Here is a 20,400-nt window from a genome sequence, read left to right as displayed (position 1 = left end):
ATCAGAAAAGATGAAGATGATCAAAAATGGTAAATACTGAGCAAAAGGCTATCTTGCTCCCCTCATTTATTCTTACTTTATATACATAGAACTGTTTAAAGATAAGAAAAAGTTTTTTATTGTGGGACTTACAACCTATGTAGCTATATTCCATATAATATTTATACCATAAAAGATGGACATTTTATAGAGGATAAATGATTACAATATTTTTATATTTACGGGTACTAGTACATTATTAACTGAAAGTAGACTGAAATGTTAAGAATGAGTTAAGTGCTGAAGGAAGTTGCAACACTGAAAACCATTCAAAAGATCAACAAATCTTGGAGATGGTTTTTTGAAAACAAATCCCAGCCAGACTTGAGTCTCATCATCCTAAGATTTCAGAACTGTTGTGAATACAAAAGTAATCACAGAACCGTCCTGCCCAGAAAGAGGAGTTATCCCTAAATACGGTGGCCCTGGGTCAGCTGGCCCTCCCTGCTGGACCTCTTCCACATGGGCACTTTCTGCAGTGACTTTGTTGTCCTGCTATTCCACTCTACCCAGTGTCCTGACCCAAGAGATGAGGGGCGTCTGCTGCTGTGTCCACACTTGGAGAAGGAAACCTTGATGGTGTCAGTATATTACCAGCTAGGCATGACAGCTCACGCCTGTAATCCCAGCAGTTCAGGATGCTAAGGCAAGAGAATTGCTTGAGATCAGAAGTTGTGGACCAGCTTGGACAACACTGTGAGACCCTCATCACTAAAAGATACAAAAATATATAAACTTAGCTGGGCCTAGTGGTGGGCGCTTGTATTCGCAGGTATTGGGAAGGCTGAGATGGGAAGATCCCTTGAGCTTATGGGTTCAAGGCTGCAGTGAGCTATGATCACACCACTGGTCTCCAGCCCAGGCCACAGAGTGAGATATTGACTCAGAAAAATACATTGTAAACCTTTGCTCACTATGGATTGTTTTATTTATTACTTATTCAATATGTATTTTGATTTTATCTTACTGACAGCACAATAAACCAGGACATGCAGAAACTAGAAATCACATCCACTTTCCAGTGGTAAAAAGTCCAGTCCAGGGAGGCAAGAAGGAGACAGTCCTCATTAGCGCTGAGGATTCAGGGAGAATGAGATGGGCTGGGCAGGAAAGGTTTTTGTTTGTTTGTTTGTTTTCTATGAATGAATGTAACTTTTTATTATGATAGAGTTGTTTTATTAAAGAAATAGATGAAAATGGTTAAGTCAAATCAAATGGCTGTAAAAGTCTTACAATGAAAGCAACAGTCCTGCCATTTGTTCTTTCCAGAGGCAAGCACTTTTCATTCTCTCAGTTTTTCCTTCTGGTAGTTGCCTTCATGGGTTTTTCCAAATCATTATTTTTTCAGTTTTTCAAGTGGGTGCATGTGGGGAAAAGAAAGAGAGATCAGCCTGTTATTGTGTCTATATAGAAAGAAGTAGACATAAGAGACTCCATTTTGTTCTGTATTTGAGATGCTGTTAATCTGTGACCCTACCCCCAACCTTGTCCTTGCAAGAGACATGTGCTCTGGTGACTCAAGGTTTAATGGATTTTGGGCTGTGCAGGATGTGTCTTTGTTAAACAAGTGCCTGAAGGCAGCTTGCTGGTTAAAAATCCTGCCCGTCCCTGGGCAATGGAACATCTCGGTGTGAGACCCGATTTTATGCTCTGTTTACTGAGATAGGAGAAAACCACCTTATGGCATAAGGTGGGACTTGCTGGCGGGACTTGCTGGCGCAATGCTGCTAAAAGGTTTATGGAGATGTTTGCATATGCGTATCAAGGCACAGCATTTTCCTTTGAACTTATTCAGGTCACAGAGATCTTTATCCATATGTCTTACTGCTAATTTTCTCCCTAAAATGATCCTATTGTCCTACTACTCCCTTATCTTTAAGATGGTAAAGATAATTATCAATAAATACTAAGGGAACTCAGAGAACTCAGAGGTGGGTCCTCTGTATGCTGAGCACTGGTCCCCTGGGCCCACTTTTTCTTTCTCTATACTTTGTCTCTGTGTCTCATTTCTTTTCTCAAGTCTCTCATTCCACCTAACGAGAAACGCCCACAGGTGTGGAGGGGCAGGTCACCCCTTCAGGTGCATATATTAATACATGTAATATTTAAAAGCCTCTTCTGTTTATAATGCATCCTAACAGTTCCCTGCCCCGTCCCTCCTAATCTTTCAAAGCAATGACTTTTAACTCTTTTAGCAATGTCTTCTTTCTCCTCACATAACTACTTAGTCATTTCTTCATTATTTTATATATTTTATAGTGATTTCTTGAATGACAGATGAGGATTTAGCTCTTACACCATCACTATCTTTACTTTTCCTCCCGTATTGTCCCAAAGTAGTTACCAGAGTTAGGGGCTAAGCAGTCACCACATCATTATGACTAAGTACATGTTGCTCATTGTTGAGAAAAACAGGGTACTGTGCTCTTACTTCCTCTCCTGTACTTCCTTCTGCCCTAGAATTAATGATTGCCTAACCACCCTTCCCCCTTGTTTTTTTCACTTTTGCTTTATCTTCAATGAACTTCTTTCCAAATGCCCCAAATCTGGCAATAACCTATTATTATTTTTAAGAGAAGGGAATCTCACTATGGTGGCCAGTCTGGTCTGGAAATGTTGGACTCAAGCCAACCTCTTGCTTTTAGCCTCCTGAGTAGCTGGGACTGCAGGCATGAGCCATTCCACCCAGCTAACCTATTAATGTTTTTACTGGTTTTTTTGTTTTGTTTTGTTTTGTTTTGTTTTGTTTTAAGCCAGCTCCACAGCTGGAATGTGTCCTGTGTTGGATCCTATTTGCTGGATCCATGTCATTCTTTGGTTTGTCTCCTCCTTCATTTTGCTGGAGTATTTTCTCCAATAGCTTCCCAAGAAAGGGTCCATGGAGGTAACCCCTGAGACTTTGCTTGTCTAAAAGTGTATTATTTTACCTTCACCCTTGATTATTTGGCTGAATATAGATTTATCCGTTGAAAATCACTTTCTTTCTAGAATTCTGAAGGCATGCTTCCATTGTATCCAGCTTCTTTTTCGAGACAGGGTCTCTTCTGTCACCCAGGCTGGAGTGCAGTGGCGCAATCACAACTCCCTGCAGCCGTGACCGCGCGGGCTCAGTTCATCCACCTCAGCCCCTGAGCAGATGGGACTACAGGTGGGCGCCACAGTGCCCAGCCAACTTTTGTATTTTTTGTAGAGATGGGGCTTCACCATGTTGCCCAAACTGGTCTCAAGGGATCTGCCTGTCTCTGCCTCCCAAAATGCTGAGCCAATGTGTTACAGGCGTGAGCCACTGTGCCTGGCCAGCTTTTCTTTTATACTCTCTCTTCTTCCTTCATTTCTCAAAGGCATCTCAAACTCAATAGGCCCAAAACCAAAGTCAAACTCCATCAGAATATCCTGCTATTTCCAACCTTAAAATATATCTTAAATCACAGTGTCTTACTACATGCAACCTTCTGGTTCAAACTACCACGATCCCTCACTTGAACTTAGAATTGGTTTTCCTGCTTCTGTATTTTTTTAAATCATAAAATATTTCAAATAAACCATGTGTGGCTTTATACATTTTACTACATAAAAAGAATAAAGATCTGCCAGGTGTGGTGGCTCACGCCTGTAATCCCAGCACTTTGGGAGGCCGAGGCGGGCGTATCACTTGAGGTCAGGAGTTCGAGACCAGCCTGACCAACATGGTGAAACTTCGTCTCCACCAAAAACACAAAATTAGCTGGTGTCGTGGTGCACGCCTGTAGTCCCAGCTACTTGGGAGCCTGAGGCAGGAGAATTGCTTGAACCCGGGAAGTCAGAGGTTGCAGTGAGCTGAGGTTGCGCGATTGCACTCCATCTAGGTAACAAGAGTGAAACTCTGCCAAAAAAAAAAAAAAGATATGAAGCGGTTATATACTTAAACAAGGAATTGCTTTAAGTGTGTGGCATCCACTGTTCTTGTGCATGCCAGCAGCTTCTTACTGCAAACACCTGGGACTTGCTATAGAGCAGCTGATGTACGTTCCACCCACACACAGGACAGGGAGCTGACAACCAAGGAGTGGAGATCAATACTCCAGCTTTTTCCCCTCCGTTTCCCTGTATCTCAGCAATATGGAGCTTGTTACCAGTGAGAACCTGCTCACTGACTTTAAACTGGTTTTCTTGCCTTCTCAGTTCCATTTCTCCATACCTCAATTGATGATTTCTGGTAAGACCTAGCAAATAAACTGCTTTCACTGAAATTTCAGTCATGGAGCCTGCTTTGTGTTCCCCAAAAGACCGAAATATATTCATTTTCCCATCACTGGACTTCCAGGTTGCTTTCAATTTTTCACCGTTACAAACAGGGCTGCAACATTTGTCTACAAACCTCTAGATATACACGTAGGAAGATTTCCATATTTCCCACTAGTGAAACTGCTCAGTTGGAAGGTATGTGCATCTTCAACTTTAATAAATACTACTGACAATTGAAAAGCCTGACAATGTCAAGGACTGGCTAGAGTGCCACATGTGATGGGTGTGGAATGGCAGCTCACTGTAGCAGGTGCGGGGACTCAGTTGGGGTCTTGGAGAGGCACTTAGTTATAGCAAGAATGTTTCATAAATGGTGTCTGATATATTCAAGATTAGTGCGGGATAAAAACACATTGCTTAGAAATAATTATTCATAGATCCAAAGTCAACAAAAGTCTTTTTCTTCTCATGTGAAAATACATAATTTTTTTCAGAGGGAGGGGAAACAACTTAAAATAAACCAGAAAATCCCTTCATATTAATCATTCTTCTCATATACTTCAAATTTGAGCTTAATGTCTTTTTCCTCCTGGACATCAGAGAGAACACTTGGGTATTCTGGCAGAAGTCTATATTTTTCCAAATCAATTTCTGGAAAAAAACGTGTCACTTTCAAAGTCCCGCATGATCCTTGCCACAAATAGTTTAAGATGGCCTGGGTGATTCATGGCTTCCTTATAAACAGAACTGCCACCAACTATCCAAATCATCTCTACTTTATTTGCTAATTCTGGTTGTTTAGTAAGTTTTAAGATATCATCCAGACTTCTGGTAAGAAAACGAGCTCCTTGTGGAGGTTCCTTGAGTTCTCTGCTGAGAACTAAATTAATTCTATCCTTTAAAGATCGATTCTTCTCAGGAATGGAGAACCAGATCTTCCTACACATAACACCAGATTCTGTTTACCTTCTCCTGAAGAGTCTGTGTCATTCTCTGGAAATACCTAAATTCATTCCTGAGTGGCGGCCAGGGCAGGTGCCCGTTCTTGCCAATGCCCATGTTCTGTTACACAGCGACGATGCAGTTTAGCAAACGAACCATGACAGCAGCGGTGAGCACCTCTGAGCCCGCTCACTACACAAGAACGCGCGGCCAATATTGGCTGGAAGGTTTTTACTTTGAACCTGGAGGATGAGCAATGACATCTCTATCCACCTCAAAGCTCCTCTTGAGCATTCACCTCCAGGTAGCTGGAGCAGCGCAGCAGCGCCCCCTGGTGGTCCATGAGCTTCCTTTTGCAGATCACTCACAGCCCTGAGACCCTCCTCTCCTTTCCATGCACCTGGCATTTCTTCACTGGACACCAGCCTGCGTCAAGTTTCGTGTAAAGCAAAAGAAGCGCACAGGGCTTGCTCATGGAGTCCCTGCACAAAGTGGCCGTGGTGGCTGCGATGGACACTGCATGGGCACAGCAATTGAGTCGCCACTCATCAAGGCTGACCTGGCAGCTGCCACTGCTGAGGGCCCAGCCAACCAAAAGCAGCTATTTTTTTTTTTTTTTTTGGGTGGAGAAATAAAACAGGAAATGGCGATTAAGAATAAAATAATATTATGATAGATAAATATGCCACTAAAGATATAGTAGAAGTTTAAATAATTTTGAGACTATGAACAAGATTATGCCAATGGGGAGAACTTATTACAAGTAGAGAAAGCTGGAGTATTGATCCTCCCCTCCTTGGTTGTCAGCTCCCTGTCCTGTGTGTGGGTGGAACGTACTCCAGTTGCTCTATAGCGAAAGATGATGGGGGGCAGGAATGGTGTTTTCTCCACCTTTGGCGAGATCCACGTCATCGTGTTCAGGGAAAGGGCCATGAACTCCCCATGCAGAGAGGAGGTTGTGGCTGTGAACGTGCCTGTGGGAGAGGTGAGGACCCGCTCCCTCTACACTGATGGCCAGGAGCCTGCAGACGGCGGGGAAGGCTTCCCCTCAGCTGTGTCCTATCAGGTTTTTCCAAGAGTCAAGGAGTAGATCTGCATATTGCCTCTGCTGATGTAAGCTGCACGCACACCTAGAAGTGAGGTCACCCCTGCTGGGGGTCCTGGGGCTGCTGGTTGTTCCGGGTGCTCAGTGGGAAGATGGGGAGGGGGCTATGTGCAAAACAGTAACCATACTCTATAAATTATTTTTTCCTTAACCTTTGTGTCATAAAATAAAATGTAGGACTCCAGAAGGAAAAAGAAACGGTCTAAAATTTGTGTCTTTGAATAAAAAGTCAACACCCATTAACCACCAGGGATAGACATTTGTGGAGCAAACCAGAAGCCCCATCATTTGCCCCAGCTCAGCAGTAAACTCTTTCCTCCCCCAAATAAAAATATATCCTGACTTTCATGATCATCACTTCCTTGTTCTATTTTATATTTTTATCATCCAAAATTATAATTTAGTTTTACCTTTAGAAATATGCTTTTGTTCTCTTTTATTCTATAGATTCTTTCTTTCTTTTTTTTTTTTTTTTTTTGAGAAGGAGTCTCGCACTGTCGCCCAGGCTGGAGTGCAGTGGCCTGATCTCAGCTCACTGCAAGCTCCGCCTCCCAGGTTTACGCCATTCTCCTGCCTCAGCCTCCCTATAGCTGGGACTACAGGCGCCCGCCACCTCGCCCGGCTATTTTTTTTGTATTTTTTAGTAGAGACGGGGTTTCACTGTGTTAGCCAGGATGGTCTCGATCTCCTGACCTCGTGATCCGCCCGTCTCGGCCTCCCAAAGTGCTGGGATTACAGGCTTGAGCCACCGCGCCCGGCTATAGATTCTTTCTTGAAATTTATATTGTGTGGTAGAGCTTCCCATAGTGTGCATTTTGCTGATTGCTCCCCAAGCCATTGTTTAATATGTGTTTTTATTATCTGTATTGCCTCTAAATTGGTAATTGGCTATGGATGTTAGCTTATATTCAGGCTTGGTTTCTTTGCCACTTGTACTTGTTTGATGGTGCTGTACTGTGTTCTTCCATCAAGAGGAAGAACCTGACATTAGTTTTTTGTTTTATTGTGTTGTTAATTGCCATTGCTGTTCAATGGTTAAATTCATTAACTCATGATGGTTTGCAAAAGAGTTATTAGAGTCTCGGTCTCTCATTCCTTCCTTATTTATTATCCGAATAATTTCTAAGTAAGAGATTCACACTCCTCTACTGTTTGTTTACTACTAGAAATTTGTTAACCAGAGACTAAGCCAAGCATCTACTCACCTATGACCCAGCAATAGCACTCTTAGTTGTCAACCAGTAGAAATGCTTGTATGTGTGTGCCAAAATATATGAAAATATTATTCATAGCAGCACGACTTGTAAAATCTGGATACAACACAATTGTCTATCAATAGTGAAGGGACAGGAAATATGAGCAATTTATAAAGTGGGAAACATATCAAGACCACATCTCAAAAGTAACAACAATAAAAAATCCACGTTTGCTTGTGGTGATCGCCTGAGTCCATGAAATAAGTAGATATTGGGGCCTTAGCAATGCAGAGATAGGTAGAATCAAGACATATTCCTCTTGAATTCCACACATCACAGGCATAAAATACACATAAGAAATGCTTTCTTTAACAAAAAAAAAAAAAAGAGAGAGAGATAGCATATGGCTATGTGGCAGATTCTTTTATGAGAAGACCTTGAAAGTATATAGCTGGCAAGTTAGACTGATACCATTAGCCCCAGGAAGCAGCAAATGGGTCTTGACAGGAATAGATCCTCACCCTGGAGTGGGCTTTGTTCAGCTGGTGGTAGGTGTGTTACCAAACTAAACTGGGGTCCACTCACCTGGGATGTTGCAGTAAAAGCAAACATCCACACTGAGACTGTAGTGGGAGAAAGGAGGGCATTTATGTGCAGAGCGCCAAACAAGGAGAATCGGGCAACTCACGCTTAAGTCCCACCCTTTTTGATGGCTCACAAACAAGGATTTTCAAAGGCAGGGGCAAATTTCAGGAAAGCAGAGTTACAGGCAACATCATAAATCAATGCCTAGAAGTGATACACTGCTTTGGCCTTAAAAGGTGGAAAATCCTGATAAGGGAGCTTACAAGTCTTAGGTAGATTTAAAGATTATCTGATTTGTGATAGATAAGGAAGCAAAGCTTCCTTACACAGCTAGGGGAGTAGAGAGGAATATTCAGGTCTGGCCTGTGGCCTTGACTCTCTCCAGTCCCCTCAGGAAGAAAATTAGGACAAAGAATGGTGGTCAGAGTTCAGTCCTCAGTTTCCCCTTTATAAGGTCTCCCTGTCAGTGGATCTATTAGGTGGGATCCCGTGTTTCTGAAAAACAACTCAGGGACATATGTTAAGATGTTATTTTTAGTTTCTGTAGAGAATCAAACATCCTGTGACTCTAACTTCCTTGGCTATTGTTTTAAGCTATCATTACCTTCTTGTTTATAAGGTCACTCACTTGCTTTTTAGTGCTGGCTAGGTGCCTGGAGTTTCTCTTGAAGGAACTGAAGGTTTTTCTTTATTTCCAGGTTGGGGGGCCCTGGCAGGCTTCTGAGAGAGGTTCCTCCTTTATCTCAGATGCAAATGCTCGGAGTGCTACAAAGAACTTGAGTGGGAGGTACTGCAACCATGTGGACCACTGAGTCACATTTCTTTACACCAGAAAATGCACCTGCTCAAAATGTCCAACAATGGTCAGAGAGACATCCTCCTCAAAGGAAGAGTTCCATAGAGAATTACAATAGCCAATTGAAACATTGGGTGTATAAAGCAAGAGTGGGGAAACAAGCACGGAGGGTGGGCTTATACACCTTCATGAGTGTGCTCACACTTGACATGAGAGCATCCTCTCTTTTCCTGGTGGATCAGGGGGAGGTGCTGGTGTGATCTACATATATTCCTTCCCATGGTGGGAGGACACTGGAATAATGACTGTAATTCACCTCAACTTGCTTTTCTCATCCCTGATGCAGTGGTCCCAGGACTAGGGATGCAAATAGAGTCCAGAAACAGGAATTATTCCTAAGCAATGAACTGTAAAAATATTTTATGTCCTTTATGTAATAATTCCTAAGGGCCTGGAGAAGTAGGTTCTGCCTTCACGGCACCTGGCAAAGTTGGGACTAACACTGAATGCAGCTGTATTGCCTGGGGTCAGATAGTCACCCAGTTCTCTACCTGCATAACCCTCCCCTCTATGAACTGGAATGGATGATGCGAGACAATTGCTAGAACAGCATTGGTCCCTGCAGTCCAAGCCAGCACAGCAGCAGAGCCTAGTGTTCCTTCCAAAATTGTAAATGTTTAGTATAAATAAAGAGGAGAAATAGTAGCTGAGTGTAAATGAATGAATACATGGGTTATGTAATGAGGAAAATCCAATGTTACATGAACTACTCGAAAGAGGTATAAGTAAGAAAGAGTATTGTCTCTTAGCTCGATTTCACCAGATGCCTGAAAGGGTGCAGCCATATGTTGCTGAGACTATTCCTATTTTTGGACTGCACTGGGATAATTGCTAATGACCAAAGAGGATTCTGGTAATGTGCCAGGATCTTTTCACTGTTATGATTCTTCTAGTGTAGGAGATCTGTGATTGGCCAGGCACAGTGGCTCATGTTTGTAATTCCATCAGTTTGGGAGGCAATGGTAGGAACATCGTTTAAGGTCAGGATTTGAGACCAGCCTCTGCAAAATAGTGAGACCCATTCCTATAAAATATTTAAAAATTAGTTGGGCATGGTGGTGTGCACCTGTAATGCTATCTACTCAGCAGGCTGAGGCAGAAGGATCACTCGAGTCCAGGAATTCGAGGTTACAGTGAGCTATGATTGTGCCACTGCATTCTACCCTGAGCAACAGAGCAAGAGATTAACTCTAAAATAAAATAATAAATATTATAAGAAGCGATAATGTGGTCAAAACCAGGGTGTGATCTGTGGTCCAATAAACATATTTGGTCTTTGTCCCTGTTTCCTGACAACCATGTTCTAAAACATTTGCAATCTCCTCAGTGATAAACATGACTTCAATATGGCAATGAGATGACTGTGGGGCGAGGGGCTCCTAGATAGCTTGAGAATGGGGGCCGGTTGCCAGAAACACGAAGCAGCAATTAAAGGATTGGAACTTATAGCCCCATCCCTAAAGTCTGGGAAGGAAAGAGAGGCTCGAGGTTGAGTTCAGTCACACAATGGCCAGTGATTTAATTAATCTTGCCAAACAATGAAATTTACATAGAAACCTCTAGAGATTGGGTTTCGGAGAACTTCCCAATTGGTGAGCACATCCGTGTGTCCACGTGCTGGGAGGGTGGTGAACTCCATCTCCATGGGAACAGAGGCTCCTGTGCTCAGAACCCTTCCAGACCTCTCCCTGTGCACCTCTTCATCTGGCTGCTCATTTGTATCCTTTATATTTGCTATGGTTTGAATGTTTCCCCCAAAAAGCATCTGTTGGATATTTCTTCCCAAATGCAACGTTTTTAAGACATAGGACCTTTGAGAGGTGATTGGACCATCAGAGCTCTGCCTTCATTAATGGATTAAGGCTCATCATAAAAGGACCTGAGGCTGTCAGTTTGACCTCCTTTTCCCCCTGCCTCTCATCCTCTCTTGCCCTTTTGTTTTCTACCAGATACAGTCTCTTGATCTGGGAATTCCCATCCTCCACACCATGAATGAAACAAATTTCTGTTTGTTATAAGTTATCCAGTCTCAGGTGTTCTGCTATAGTTGCATAATTTAAACCAGTGGTCCCTAACCCCTGGGCTGCGGACTGGTACAAATTTCCGGCCTGGTAGGAATCAGACCTCACAGCAGGAGGTGATCAATGGGGGAGAAAGCATGAGCATGACCACCGGAGTTCTGCCTCCTGTCAGATCAGTGGCCGAATTAGATTCTCATAGAAGCACGAACCCTATTGTGAGCTCTGCATGCGAGAGATCTAGGTTGCATGCTCCTTATGAAACACTAATGCCTGGTCATCTGAGGTGCAACAGTTTCATCCAAAACCATTTCCCTCTGCCTTCCGCCACCTCCACTGGTCCATGGAAAAACTATCTTCCACGAAACTGGTCTCGGCTGCCAAAATGGTGGGGATTTAAGCTATAAAAATAATATAACTGAAATACTGAGTGTGAAAGGAAAGTAAAATTTCAGGACTCCAAATTCACTATACCAAAGGGAAAAGTTAAGTTTGGAGACTGAATGACGGAAAAACTGCCTTTCTTTTGTTCCTAAACAAATAACTGCGAAGATAGAAGACCCCGTATCTCCCCAGGTGGCCTCCCTCACAAACTGCTCACAAGATAATTCCTTGTGGGCCCCAACATCTTTACTCTAAAATGGAGTTTTGTTGAATTTCCCCCTGACAGTGTAAATTAACAGCTTATCTTCATGGGTACAAGACAAAGACAAGACTAGACATCATCCCTTCACCCACCCGGTGACTTTTCTACCCAACGTTTACTTTATCTTATGTAAAATGCAGATTTGCTGAGCACGAGATGAATGCATAGTTGACTGTTTTTTTCCTCTCCTGGCCGCTCTTTCCCCTATAAATATTGCAGTCGTCAAAACGCTACTTGGAAAAAGCACGGGGCACAGATGCTACAATGATTTGTGTCTCTGTTTCCAAGGTGCATCTTCAGCTCAGCAAAATCAACTTCTATACTGAATGAGACCTGTCTCAGACGTTTTTTGGTTTACATGACTATAGCAACTTCCTGAGTCCTTTGAGTTAGTTTAAGAATTATCAGTCCTTGGGAGGTGAGAGACCCCTGACTTTGCAGCCATGATAGACAGAAGTGCAGGTAACCTGGGACCCGATACTTAGGACTTGCATCTGAAGTGAGGACAGACTTGTGGGACTGAGCCCTTAAACATGTGGAGCCTGAGGTGAACTCCAGGTAGTTAGTGTCAGAATGGAGTCGAACTCTAGGACTCCCAGCTGCTGTGGAGAATCAGAAATTTGGGTGGAGGAAAACCCCATCACCATCCCACAGAGAGAAACTTAGAGTAAGAGTAAGCAAGTACATCTCTATCTTTTTGGTCCCACAGGAAAAGATAAACAAAATGTAAGCATTTACTTCACGTCCCTAATCTGTTAAACACAGGTTACTACCAGCTGTTCATTGTCCAGACGTGGAGTGGTCCTACCTCTAACCTAGAAGTGAGGATTTTTTAGGCCTTTGAGGGTGTCACATAAAAACTAATAAATCTTAGAGATTCTCTCCCCAGAAATATTTCCACACACAAGAAAATACAGATATTAATATAAAACATCAGTGTGGACCCAGAACCTCTGAGGTCTTACAAACCTGGGTGTTTTAATCCTAGTAAGAGACAATGCTGAGGGGAGATGTTTGAATAATCATTTCATCATCACACAATGCCACTCCAATAATCTAGACTATAAACTGGGATAGACAAAAACTTGATGTCATAATCTATCCTCAAAGGAATGAGTGGAAATATGTTATTTATTAATCTTGGCTCATTCAGCCACTCTGCATGCCTACCAGGTACCAGACAAAGTTCTCTTCCTGGATCACTGCTCCAATAATTAAAATTTGTCACTTTTTCCCACCCCTCACACTCTAGCACTTGAACTCTCTTACTACACCAGAATTCCATACTGTCAATGAACAGAGTCAAACTCAGTAACATATTTGAAGAGATTAATTCTGAGCCAAAATGAGGGACCACGGCCCATGACGCAGTCCTCAGGAGACCCTGAGAACATTGGCTCAAGGTGGTTGGGGCAAAGGTTGGTTTCATACATTTTAGGAACATATGAGACATCAATCAAATACATTTAAGCTATACATTGTTTCGATCCAGAAAGTTGGGACAATATGAAGCAAGCAAGGGTTGCGGGGTAGTCCTTCTGGGTTATAATTAGATTTTTAATTTTTCTGATTGGCAATTGGTTGAGTTACTATCAATAGAAAGTAACGTCTGGGTTATGATAAGATGTTGTGGAGTCCGAAATTTTCTCATGCAGATGATTCCTCCAGGTGCCAGGCTTCAGAGAGAATAGATTGTAAATGTTTCTGATCAGATTGAAGGTCTGTGTTGGTGGTAAATGCTGGTCAGCTTTTCCTGAATTCCAAAAGGGAAGAGGGCATAATGAGGCATGTTCAACACCTGCTTCCCATGGTGGCCTTAGCCAGTCTTTCAGGTTAACTTATGAGCACCCTGGCTGAGGGTGTCAATTGAGACTGTAAGGAGGGGGTGGCTTTGATGTTTATTTTTGGTTTACAACATGCAAAATGTTGAGAGGAGACAGACACCACCTCCCTCCTTGGAAGAGGACAACACTCCAGTCACCCTGCAGTTGATCATGGACATGCGTCTTAAGCTCCACCAGTCCGATGACCACCTGCTGAAGAGGTGTCATTGTCCTAGGTAAATACTAAGGGTGTGTCATCTCACGCCAAGATTAAGGACACTGTCACACAAGGAGGGAGTTTAGGAGCAAAGCATTTAGTAGGCAAAAGAAAGACAAAGGGGAACAGATCTCTTCTTGTGAGAGAGAAGGGCACCCAAAAGGGAATTCTGGCCTGGAATGGGAGTGCATCGGATTTTACAGGCAGGCTTGAGGAGATGGTGTCTGATTTATGTAGGGCCCACAGGTTGGTTGGACCAGTTGTGATATTTACACAGTGCGTGTGGAAGGCTGTTCACCCCACCCTCATCCTATTATGCAAATGGACTTACCACTTGGCTGGCGCCATGTTGTCTGCTCCTTACTGTAAGGAAGGAGCCTGGCAAACAGAAGGGAAGATGGAGTCGCCATTGTGAACACGCCCAGTCCCAGGTGTCCTATTCCTATTTGCACAGCTGCCGCCATTTGCCCCCGCAAGCTTCCAGCTTACTTGTCTATGTCTGAAGCTTGATATTACAGGCTGCTCCTTGTTAGAAAAGAAAATAATTTGGAGCCTGCTTTTCATTAAAAGCCTTCTGTACCCTTGTTACCTGTCTAAATAATTTCTTCTTAACTCCTATATCACTGCCAGCCTCTGAGCCAGACTGAGGTGACAGAGAGGCTAGGACTCTGCAGAAAACATTTTAGTAAAGATGGCTGATGGCAGTAGTGATGTCCAATTACCAGGTGCAGCAGTGACATCTTTCCTGGCCTCGGGGTCCAGTGTCCAGCACCAGGGTGTCAGAGGTGTGAGCAGTGGCGTCTGTGCTCAGCAGCAGGGGCAGTTGTTCCTAGGAGGGACCTGATCCAGGGTGGGCTGTGGATTCTGTTCCTGGATGTATAGGTTCCAGCCTGCTTCTGTGGCCTTCCCCACAATAAAACTAGCCCCCAATACCAGATATACGACTTTTTGTGTACATTACAGAAATGTGTTTTCCATAGTTTTCTCCAAGAAGTGAGTGGAAAATGAGTCTGTGGGCGGGTGTCAGAGAGCGGCATTCACAGGTGTTCCTTGTGCGAGAGCCACATCCTGAATTCTCTACCTGGCCTCTACTCCATAGTGGAGAGAACAACAGGGAATGTCACATCTCATAACTGATGATACACATCCTCCCTTTTCTTTCTGTGAGAAAAATCCTCTTTTAAACAGGTTTGAAAACCCACCCCATCCACCCACCCTGGGCGCTCTCTGATCTCAGTGGTTCCCAATCTGGCTGAGCAACAGGATTGCTGGCGGGAGCTTAGAAAATACTCAGGCCACTCCCCAGAACCCCTGTCTCAGAGTATTATGCACAAGACCAAGGAATCGTTTATGTAACAAGCCCTAGAGGTGAGGCTGATGCTCAGACATGTGGGATCCTGGTGTTCTTGATACTCCAAGTGTAATCTGGAGAACAGCAACATGAACTCCAGCCTTGTCATAAATCCAGAATCTCTTGCTCCACTCCAGACTTCCTGGATCTCAGCACCACGTCCGGGTGATCCCTGTACACACGGAAGTTCCTTGTCTAAGTGTCCTCTAGACTTGGGGTCAGAAGTGTTCAGTCTGCTGTGGGTGTGGTCTGATCACATCCCTTAGAACTGGAGGTCCAGGGTTCAGTCCTTACCCTCATTCTTTTCCACAGTCAATCACTCCCTTGGTGCCCACCCCCCACAGCACACTGCAGCTCACAACCAGGTTCTCTCTTCAGGAAAGAACAGCCCTTGATGATGGGTCCAATTTCAGAGACAAATATAATTCTAAATTAGACTCTGCTTTATAAATTCATGATTTGGGATTGGATTCAGCACCAAGATCACTAGAACCAGGGCAGGGAGAGAGGGCAGGAGAGCAGAGCAGAACAGAAGCTCTAGAAGCAGGGCAGGAGGTGAATGGCTCTGAACATTTGTCTCAGAATGCACAGAGACCCCCGTGCGCAGGGGCCGCCCTCGGTGATGTCTGAGCCTCTGGTCACAGCTCCTGCTGGACAAGTTTCCACTGAAGGGACAAGGACAACGGAGCAGTGAGGTGACCCAGCTTAGGACTGACCACATAAAGTCCATGAAGAACCGAACAGCAACTAGGCACAGGCCCAGTGCACACTGGGCTACTCACAGCCTTCTCCACCCCCACCTGCAACAGACTCAGCACAGCAAACATGCGGACTCTGGAAGGTTCTCAGGTCTTTATTTGCTCTCTCAAATTCTAGGGTTTACTTATTTAGTTAATCCATCAACCTCTCATAGCAGATATTTGAGAAAACAAATTTATATTCAGATTCTTATTTTCAGTAGGGAAGTAAGAAGTTGCAGCTCAATGCACATAAAGTTGAGACTGAGATGGAGACATCCAGCCCCACCTCTCTGGAACAGGAAAGATGACTGGGGAGGAAACACTGGTCAGCGTGGGAACAGGGGTCACGGTGGACACGGGGGTGGGCTGTCTCTCCACCTCCTCACATTATGCTAACAGGGTTGCAGACACATTCAGATGCCTTGCAGAAAGAGATGCCAAGAGTCTCCTGAAGTCACAAAAGGGAGGTGTGAAGAAATCCTGCATCTCAGTCCCACACACCACAGTTACCTCAGGCTACAGAAAACAACAGTCATGAACAAATTCAAGTCAGTCATGGTAAGCGATGACACTGAACAGCCACCACACACTTGAAATGTCACAATCAAAGAATCTCCATTACGCAGGCCTTTCCCCTCTGTCCCCCCGCCCCCCCACTCTAGACCCCAAGAATCTCACCTTTTCAAGCCGTGAGAGACACATCAGAGCCCTGGGCACTGTCGCTGGCTGGGGTAGAACAAAAACAGGAAATGGTCAGAGCCCGCAGGAGACATGGGACAAGAGGAATTACAGGATTGGTGAGCTCCTCCACACTCCCACCCTCACCACTTACACGCGGCCTGAAAGTAGCTCCCTCCTTTTCCACCTGTGGGAAGAAAATGTCCTGTGAGGAGGCTGGGAGGATGCAGGGCCATAAGATCTTAGAGGAATCTCCTAGTCTTGGACCCAAGATAAATTTCCAGAACTATGACTACAGACCCAGGGCAGGATCAGGGAACAGGAGGAAAGGAGCTGTGTGTCCTGGACAAACTGCCCTCCCAAGGTCTGTCCTTAGCAGGGACCTTCCCCTGACTTGTGAATGCTGGAATCAGGACCCAATACCACAATCATCAAGGTGATACATCCGTCCTTCATTGTCACGTGCTACACAAAAGAGTAAGTGCTGGCACACAGGGCCCCAGGCTGGGTTAGCCCCTGTGTGGATGCTGCTTCCCAGGAATGAGGCAGGGAACACTTCCACCTGGGGCTTGAAACCCCCAGTGGGACAAGAAAACCCAGACCCCACCCCTCACCGCCCCTTCCCTACCTGAGCTCTTCCTCCTCCACATCACAGCAGCGACCACAGCTCCGGTGAACACAACTGCTAGGACAGCCAGGCCAGCAATGATGCCCACGATGGGGATGGTGGACTGGGAAGATGGCTCTGGGAAAGGAGGGGAAGATAAGGGGCCCTGACCCTGCTGAAGGGCTCCAGAAGGGCTCCTACTTTCCCTGAGAAGAGACATGACCCCCCATCCCCCTCCTTACCCCATCTCAGGGTGAGGGGCTCCGGCAGCCCCTCATGCTGCACATGGCACGTGTATCTCTGCTCTTCTCCAGAAGGCACCACCACAGCTCCCCACTTCTGGAAGGTTCCATCTCCTCCTGGCCTGGTCTCCACAAGCTCGGTGTCCTGAGTTTGCTCCTCCCCATCCCGCTGCCAGGTCAGTGTGATCTCCGCAGGGTAGAAGCCCAGGGCCCAGCACCTCAGGGTGGCCTCATGGTCAGAGACGGGATGGTGGGTCACGTGTGTCTTTGGGGGGTCTGATGGGAAGAGTCAGAAAATTCAGGCGCTTTGCATCTCTCATGGGACACCCCAGCAGCATGCATGTGACCACCCTGAGAATGGACAGGACACCTGGTGTGGGGGAGGGAGCACAGAACCCAGACACCAGCCTGGACACAGGCATCTGGGATAATCTCCTATTCCTCGGAGAGTTCTAGTCTCTGAGGGAGGAACAGGGACTTCTGGTCCTGACCTGAGTGGAGGCCGAGGGACTCAGAAAAGCTGGAATCAGACCTTCAAACACATTGAGTGTGAGGCAGAGAACAAGGCCTGAGAGAAAAGTTTACGGTGTCCAAGGCTGCTGCAGGAGTCAAAGGGGACCCCGATCAGTATTCTAGGGACTGTCTTCCCCTCCATTTCCTCAGAGAGGTCATCCCTTAATTGTCCTAGAGAGCGGAGGGGGCCCTCAGAGGAAATCAGGAAAACTCATGCCATTCTCCATTCAAGGGAGGTCGACATTCTAGCGCTGATCCCATTTTCCTCCCCTCCTCATGGGAGGCCATCCCTGGCGATCTATAGGTGATGGGGAAGGCGCCCCACTGCCCCTCGTACCCGCGCGCTGCAGCGTCTCCTTCCCGTTCTCCAGGTATCTGCGGAGCCACTCCACGCACGTCCCCTCCAGGTAGGCTCTCTGCCGCTCTGCCGCACGGGCCGCCTCCCACTTGCGCTGGGTGTTCTGAGCCGCCATGTCCGCGGCGGTCCAGGAGCGCAGGTCCTCGTTCAGGGCGATGTAATCCTTGCCGTCGTAGGCGTACTGGTGATACCCGCGGAGGAGGCGCCCGTCGGGCCCCAGGTCGCAGCCGTACATCCTCTGGACAGTGTGAGACCCTGGCCCCGCCCCCGCGGTCAGCCCCGCCCACCGAGCCCCGCCCCGCCCCGACCAACCCGCGGGGATTTTGGCCTCAACTGAAAATGAAACCGGGTAAAGGCGCCTGGGGCTCTCTCCGGTCGAGGGTCTGGGCGGGCCCAGCGGCCTCGGGGCGGATCTCGGACCTGGAGACTCGGGGCGACCCGGGCCGTCTGTGGGGGATGGGGAGGGGTCGTGACCTGCGCCCCGGGCCGGGGCCACTCACCCCCCTCGCTCTGGTTGTAGTAGCGGAGCAGGTTCCTCAGGTTCCCTCGGTCAGTCTGTGCATGGCCCTTGGCTCTCCGTGTCTCCTCTTCCCAATACTCCGGCCCCTCCTGCTCCATCCACGGCGCCCGCGGCTCCATCCTCGGACTCTCGGCGTCGCTGTCGAACCGCACGAACTGCGTGTCGTCCACGTAGCCGACTTCGAGATACCAGGGTTCCCGGCGGCCGGGCCGGGACACGGCGGTGCTGAAATACCTCATGGAGTACAAGCCTGGGGGCGAGGAGAGGCTGAGACCCGCCCGACCCTCCTCCCCGCGCGGCTCCCCGGGTCCTGCGCCCCCGCCTGCGGTCCCCTCGCTCCTCCCCGCAGAGGCCATTTCCCTCCCGACCCCGCACTCACCGGCCCAGGTCTCGGTCAGGGCCAGGGCCCCCGAGAGCAGCAGGAGGAGGGTTCGGGGCGCCATGACCGCCATCTCGGTGTCTGAGGAGACTCTGAGTCCGGTTGGGCGGGTGGGGACTTTAGAACTGAGACCGCGGCGACGCTGATTGGCTTCTCTAGACATCCGACACCCAATGAGAGTGGGAACTGGGGACGCGTCACGAGTATCCTGGAGGAAGGACCCGACATAGGTTGGGAGAAGAAGTGAAACTACTGGAGTGGGGAATCCCCAACTCTGCGCTTCCCCAATGCAGACAAGGCTCTCAGAGCCTGAGACCCTGAGAGCCACGCCCGGGACCTGAGACTTCATCCTGATCCCTCTTCTCCTACACCAAGCCTCTTTGTCACACTGTCTGCCTGAGTCCTGGACAAGGATCTGTCTGTGGAAACCAGGGAGAGACCCCCCCAGGCTGCACCCAGCCCCTTCCCCTTCCCTGCTCGTCTTGGAATACCCGTCCCTGAACTGGACTCCCTGCCTCCCACTCCCTCTCCCCTTGGACCTTTGTGCAGGGAAACTGACCACAGGGAACTTCATGCCAGAGAGTGAGCTCGCCCTGGGAATGGAGGTGTAGAGACAGGGGTTTTCTCTCTAAACCTGGTGAAGTTTTGTCTGAAGGCACCACATAGAGATTCTCATAGAGACGAAGTTTCCTTTTTGTTTATTAATACAGTAGGTAGCACAATATTGGTAATCCCTGAATGAGTAGAAATCCAATTTGTGAAAGACCTGTGTCAAAACAGCATTACAAAGCTCCTAAGTTTTACTTTCCCAGACTATGGATCTGTGACTGAGTTGTTGCATATAAAATTACGTTCATTCCCTAGTCCGAGTTTCTCTGTGTGAGTCCAGAACATCTCCTGAATACAAAGAAGCAGGGTTTGTTACTGTCTATTGCAACCGGGAGCCTGTAGTCATCACCTCAAAGTTGCGAGTGCTGCATGCAGACCCAATGCTCTTCACGGACGCTCAAGCACTGCCTGTTTTCCTGAACTATGCACATCTAAGCAGCGTGCATATTTTATCTGGACACTTTGTATTTTTGTAACTCTTTTTTTTTTTTTTTTTGAGACGTAGTCTCGCTCTGTCGCCCAGGCTGGAGTGCAGTGGCCAGATCTCGGCTCATTGCAAGCTTCGCCTCCTGGGTTTACGCCATTCTCCTGCCTCAGCCTCCCGAGTAGCTGGGACTACAGGCGCCCGCCACCTCGTCCGGCTAGTTTTTCTTGGTATTTTTTAGTTGAGACGGGGTTTCACCGTGTTAGCCAGGATGGTCTCGATCTCCTGACCTCGTGTTCCGCCCGTCTCGGCCTCCCAAAGTGATAAC

At 46.7% G+C, this 20,400-nt stretch overlaps 1 protein-coding gene and 1 pseudogene across 6 annotated transcripts; both read right to left on the bottom strand.

Annotated features, from left to right (window-relative positions):
* Window positions 1-4,801: 4,801 nt before the first annotated feature.
* LOC112622426 lies at window positions 4,802-5,364 on the bottom strand (annotated as a pseudogene).
* Window positions 5,365-7,626: 2,262 nt separating this feature from the next.
* Window positions 7,627-19,166, bottom strand: LOC112622401 (class I histocompatibility antigen, Gogo-B*0101 alpha chain). Of its 6 annotated transcripts, none has more exons than XM_025382017.1 (8): window positions 19,040-19,166; window positions 18,641-18,910; window positions 18,120-18,395; window positions 17,270-17,545; window positions 17,049-17,165; window positions 16,575-16,607; window positions 16,421-16,468; window positions 7,627-7,639 (listed from the first exon to the last, which is right to left on the bottom strand). In XM_025382017.1, the coding sequence occupies exons 1-7, from the start codon at window positions 19,110-19,112 to the stop codon at window positions 16,425-16,427; spliced, it is 1,089 nt and encodes a 362-aa protein (XP_025237802.1). In that variant the 5' UTR covers window positions 19,113-19,166; the 3' UTR covers window positions 7,627-7,639; window positions 16,421-16,424. The 6 variants fall into 6 exon arrangements, with proteins under 6 accessions (XP_025237802.1, XP_025237797.1, XP_025237801.1 ...); XM_025382014.1 differs by lacking the exon at window positions 7,627-7,639 and adding an exon at window positions 15,836-16,258 and having other exon boundaries at window positions 19,040-19,165; XM_025382012.1 differs by having other exon boundaries at window positions 18,641-19,140.
* Window positions 19,167-20,400: the final 1,234 nt, after the last annotated feature.

This window comes from Theropithecus gelada, chromosome 4, assembly GCF_003255815.1.
Source record: "Theropithecus gelada isolate Dixy chromosome 4, Tgel_1.0, whole genome shotgun sequence".
Taxonomy (NCBI): domain Eukaryota; kingdom Metazoa; phylum Chordata; class Mammalia; order Primates; family Cercopithecidae; genus Theropithecus; species Theropithecus gelada.
This window is presented reverse-complemented; position numbering and strand designations above follow the sequence as displayed.

Bases quoted from the DNA above. Each gene is read 5' to 3' on its own strand.
- LOC112622401 (XM_025382012.1), bottom strand. From the start codon at position 19,112: ATGGCGGTCATGGCGCCCCGAACCCTCCTCCTGCTGCTCTCGGGGGCC. The intron at 18,396-18,640 runs GTGAGTGGCCCC...GGGCGGGGCCAG, and splicing joins CTACAACCAGAGCGAGGGGG to GGTCTCACACTGTCCAGAGG. The intron at 16,469-16,574 runs GTAAGTGGTGAG...GTTCTACCCCAG, and splicing joins GAGCTACTTTCAGGCCGCGT to CCAGCGACAGTGCCCAGGGC.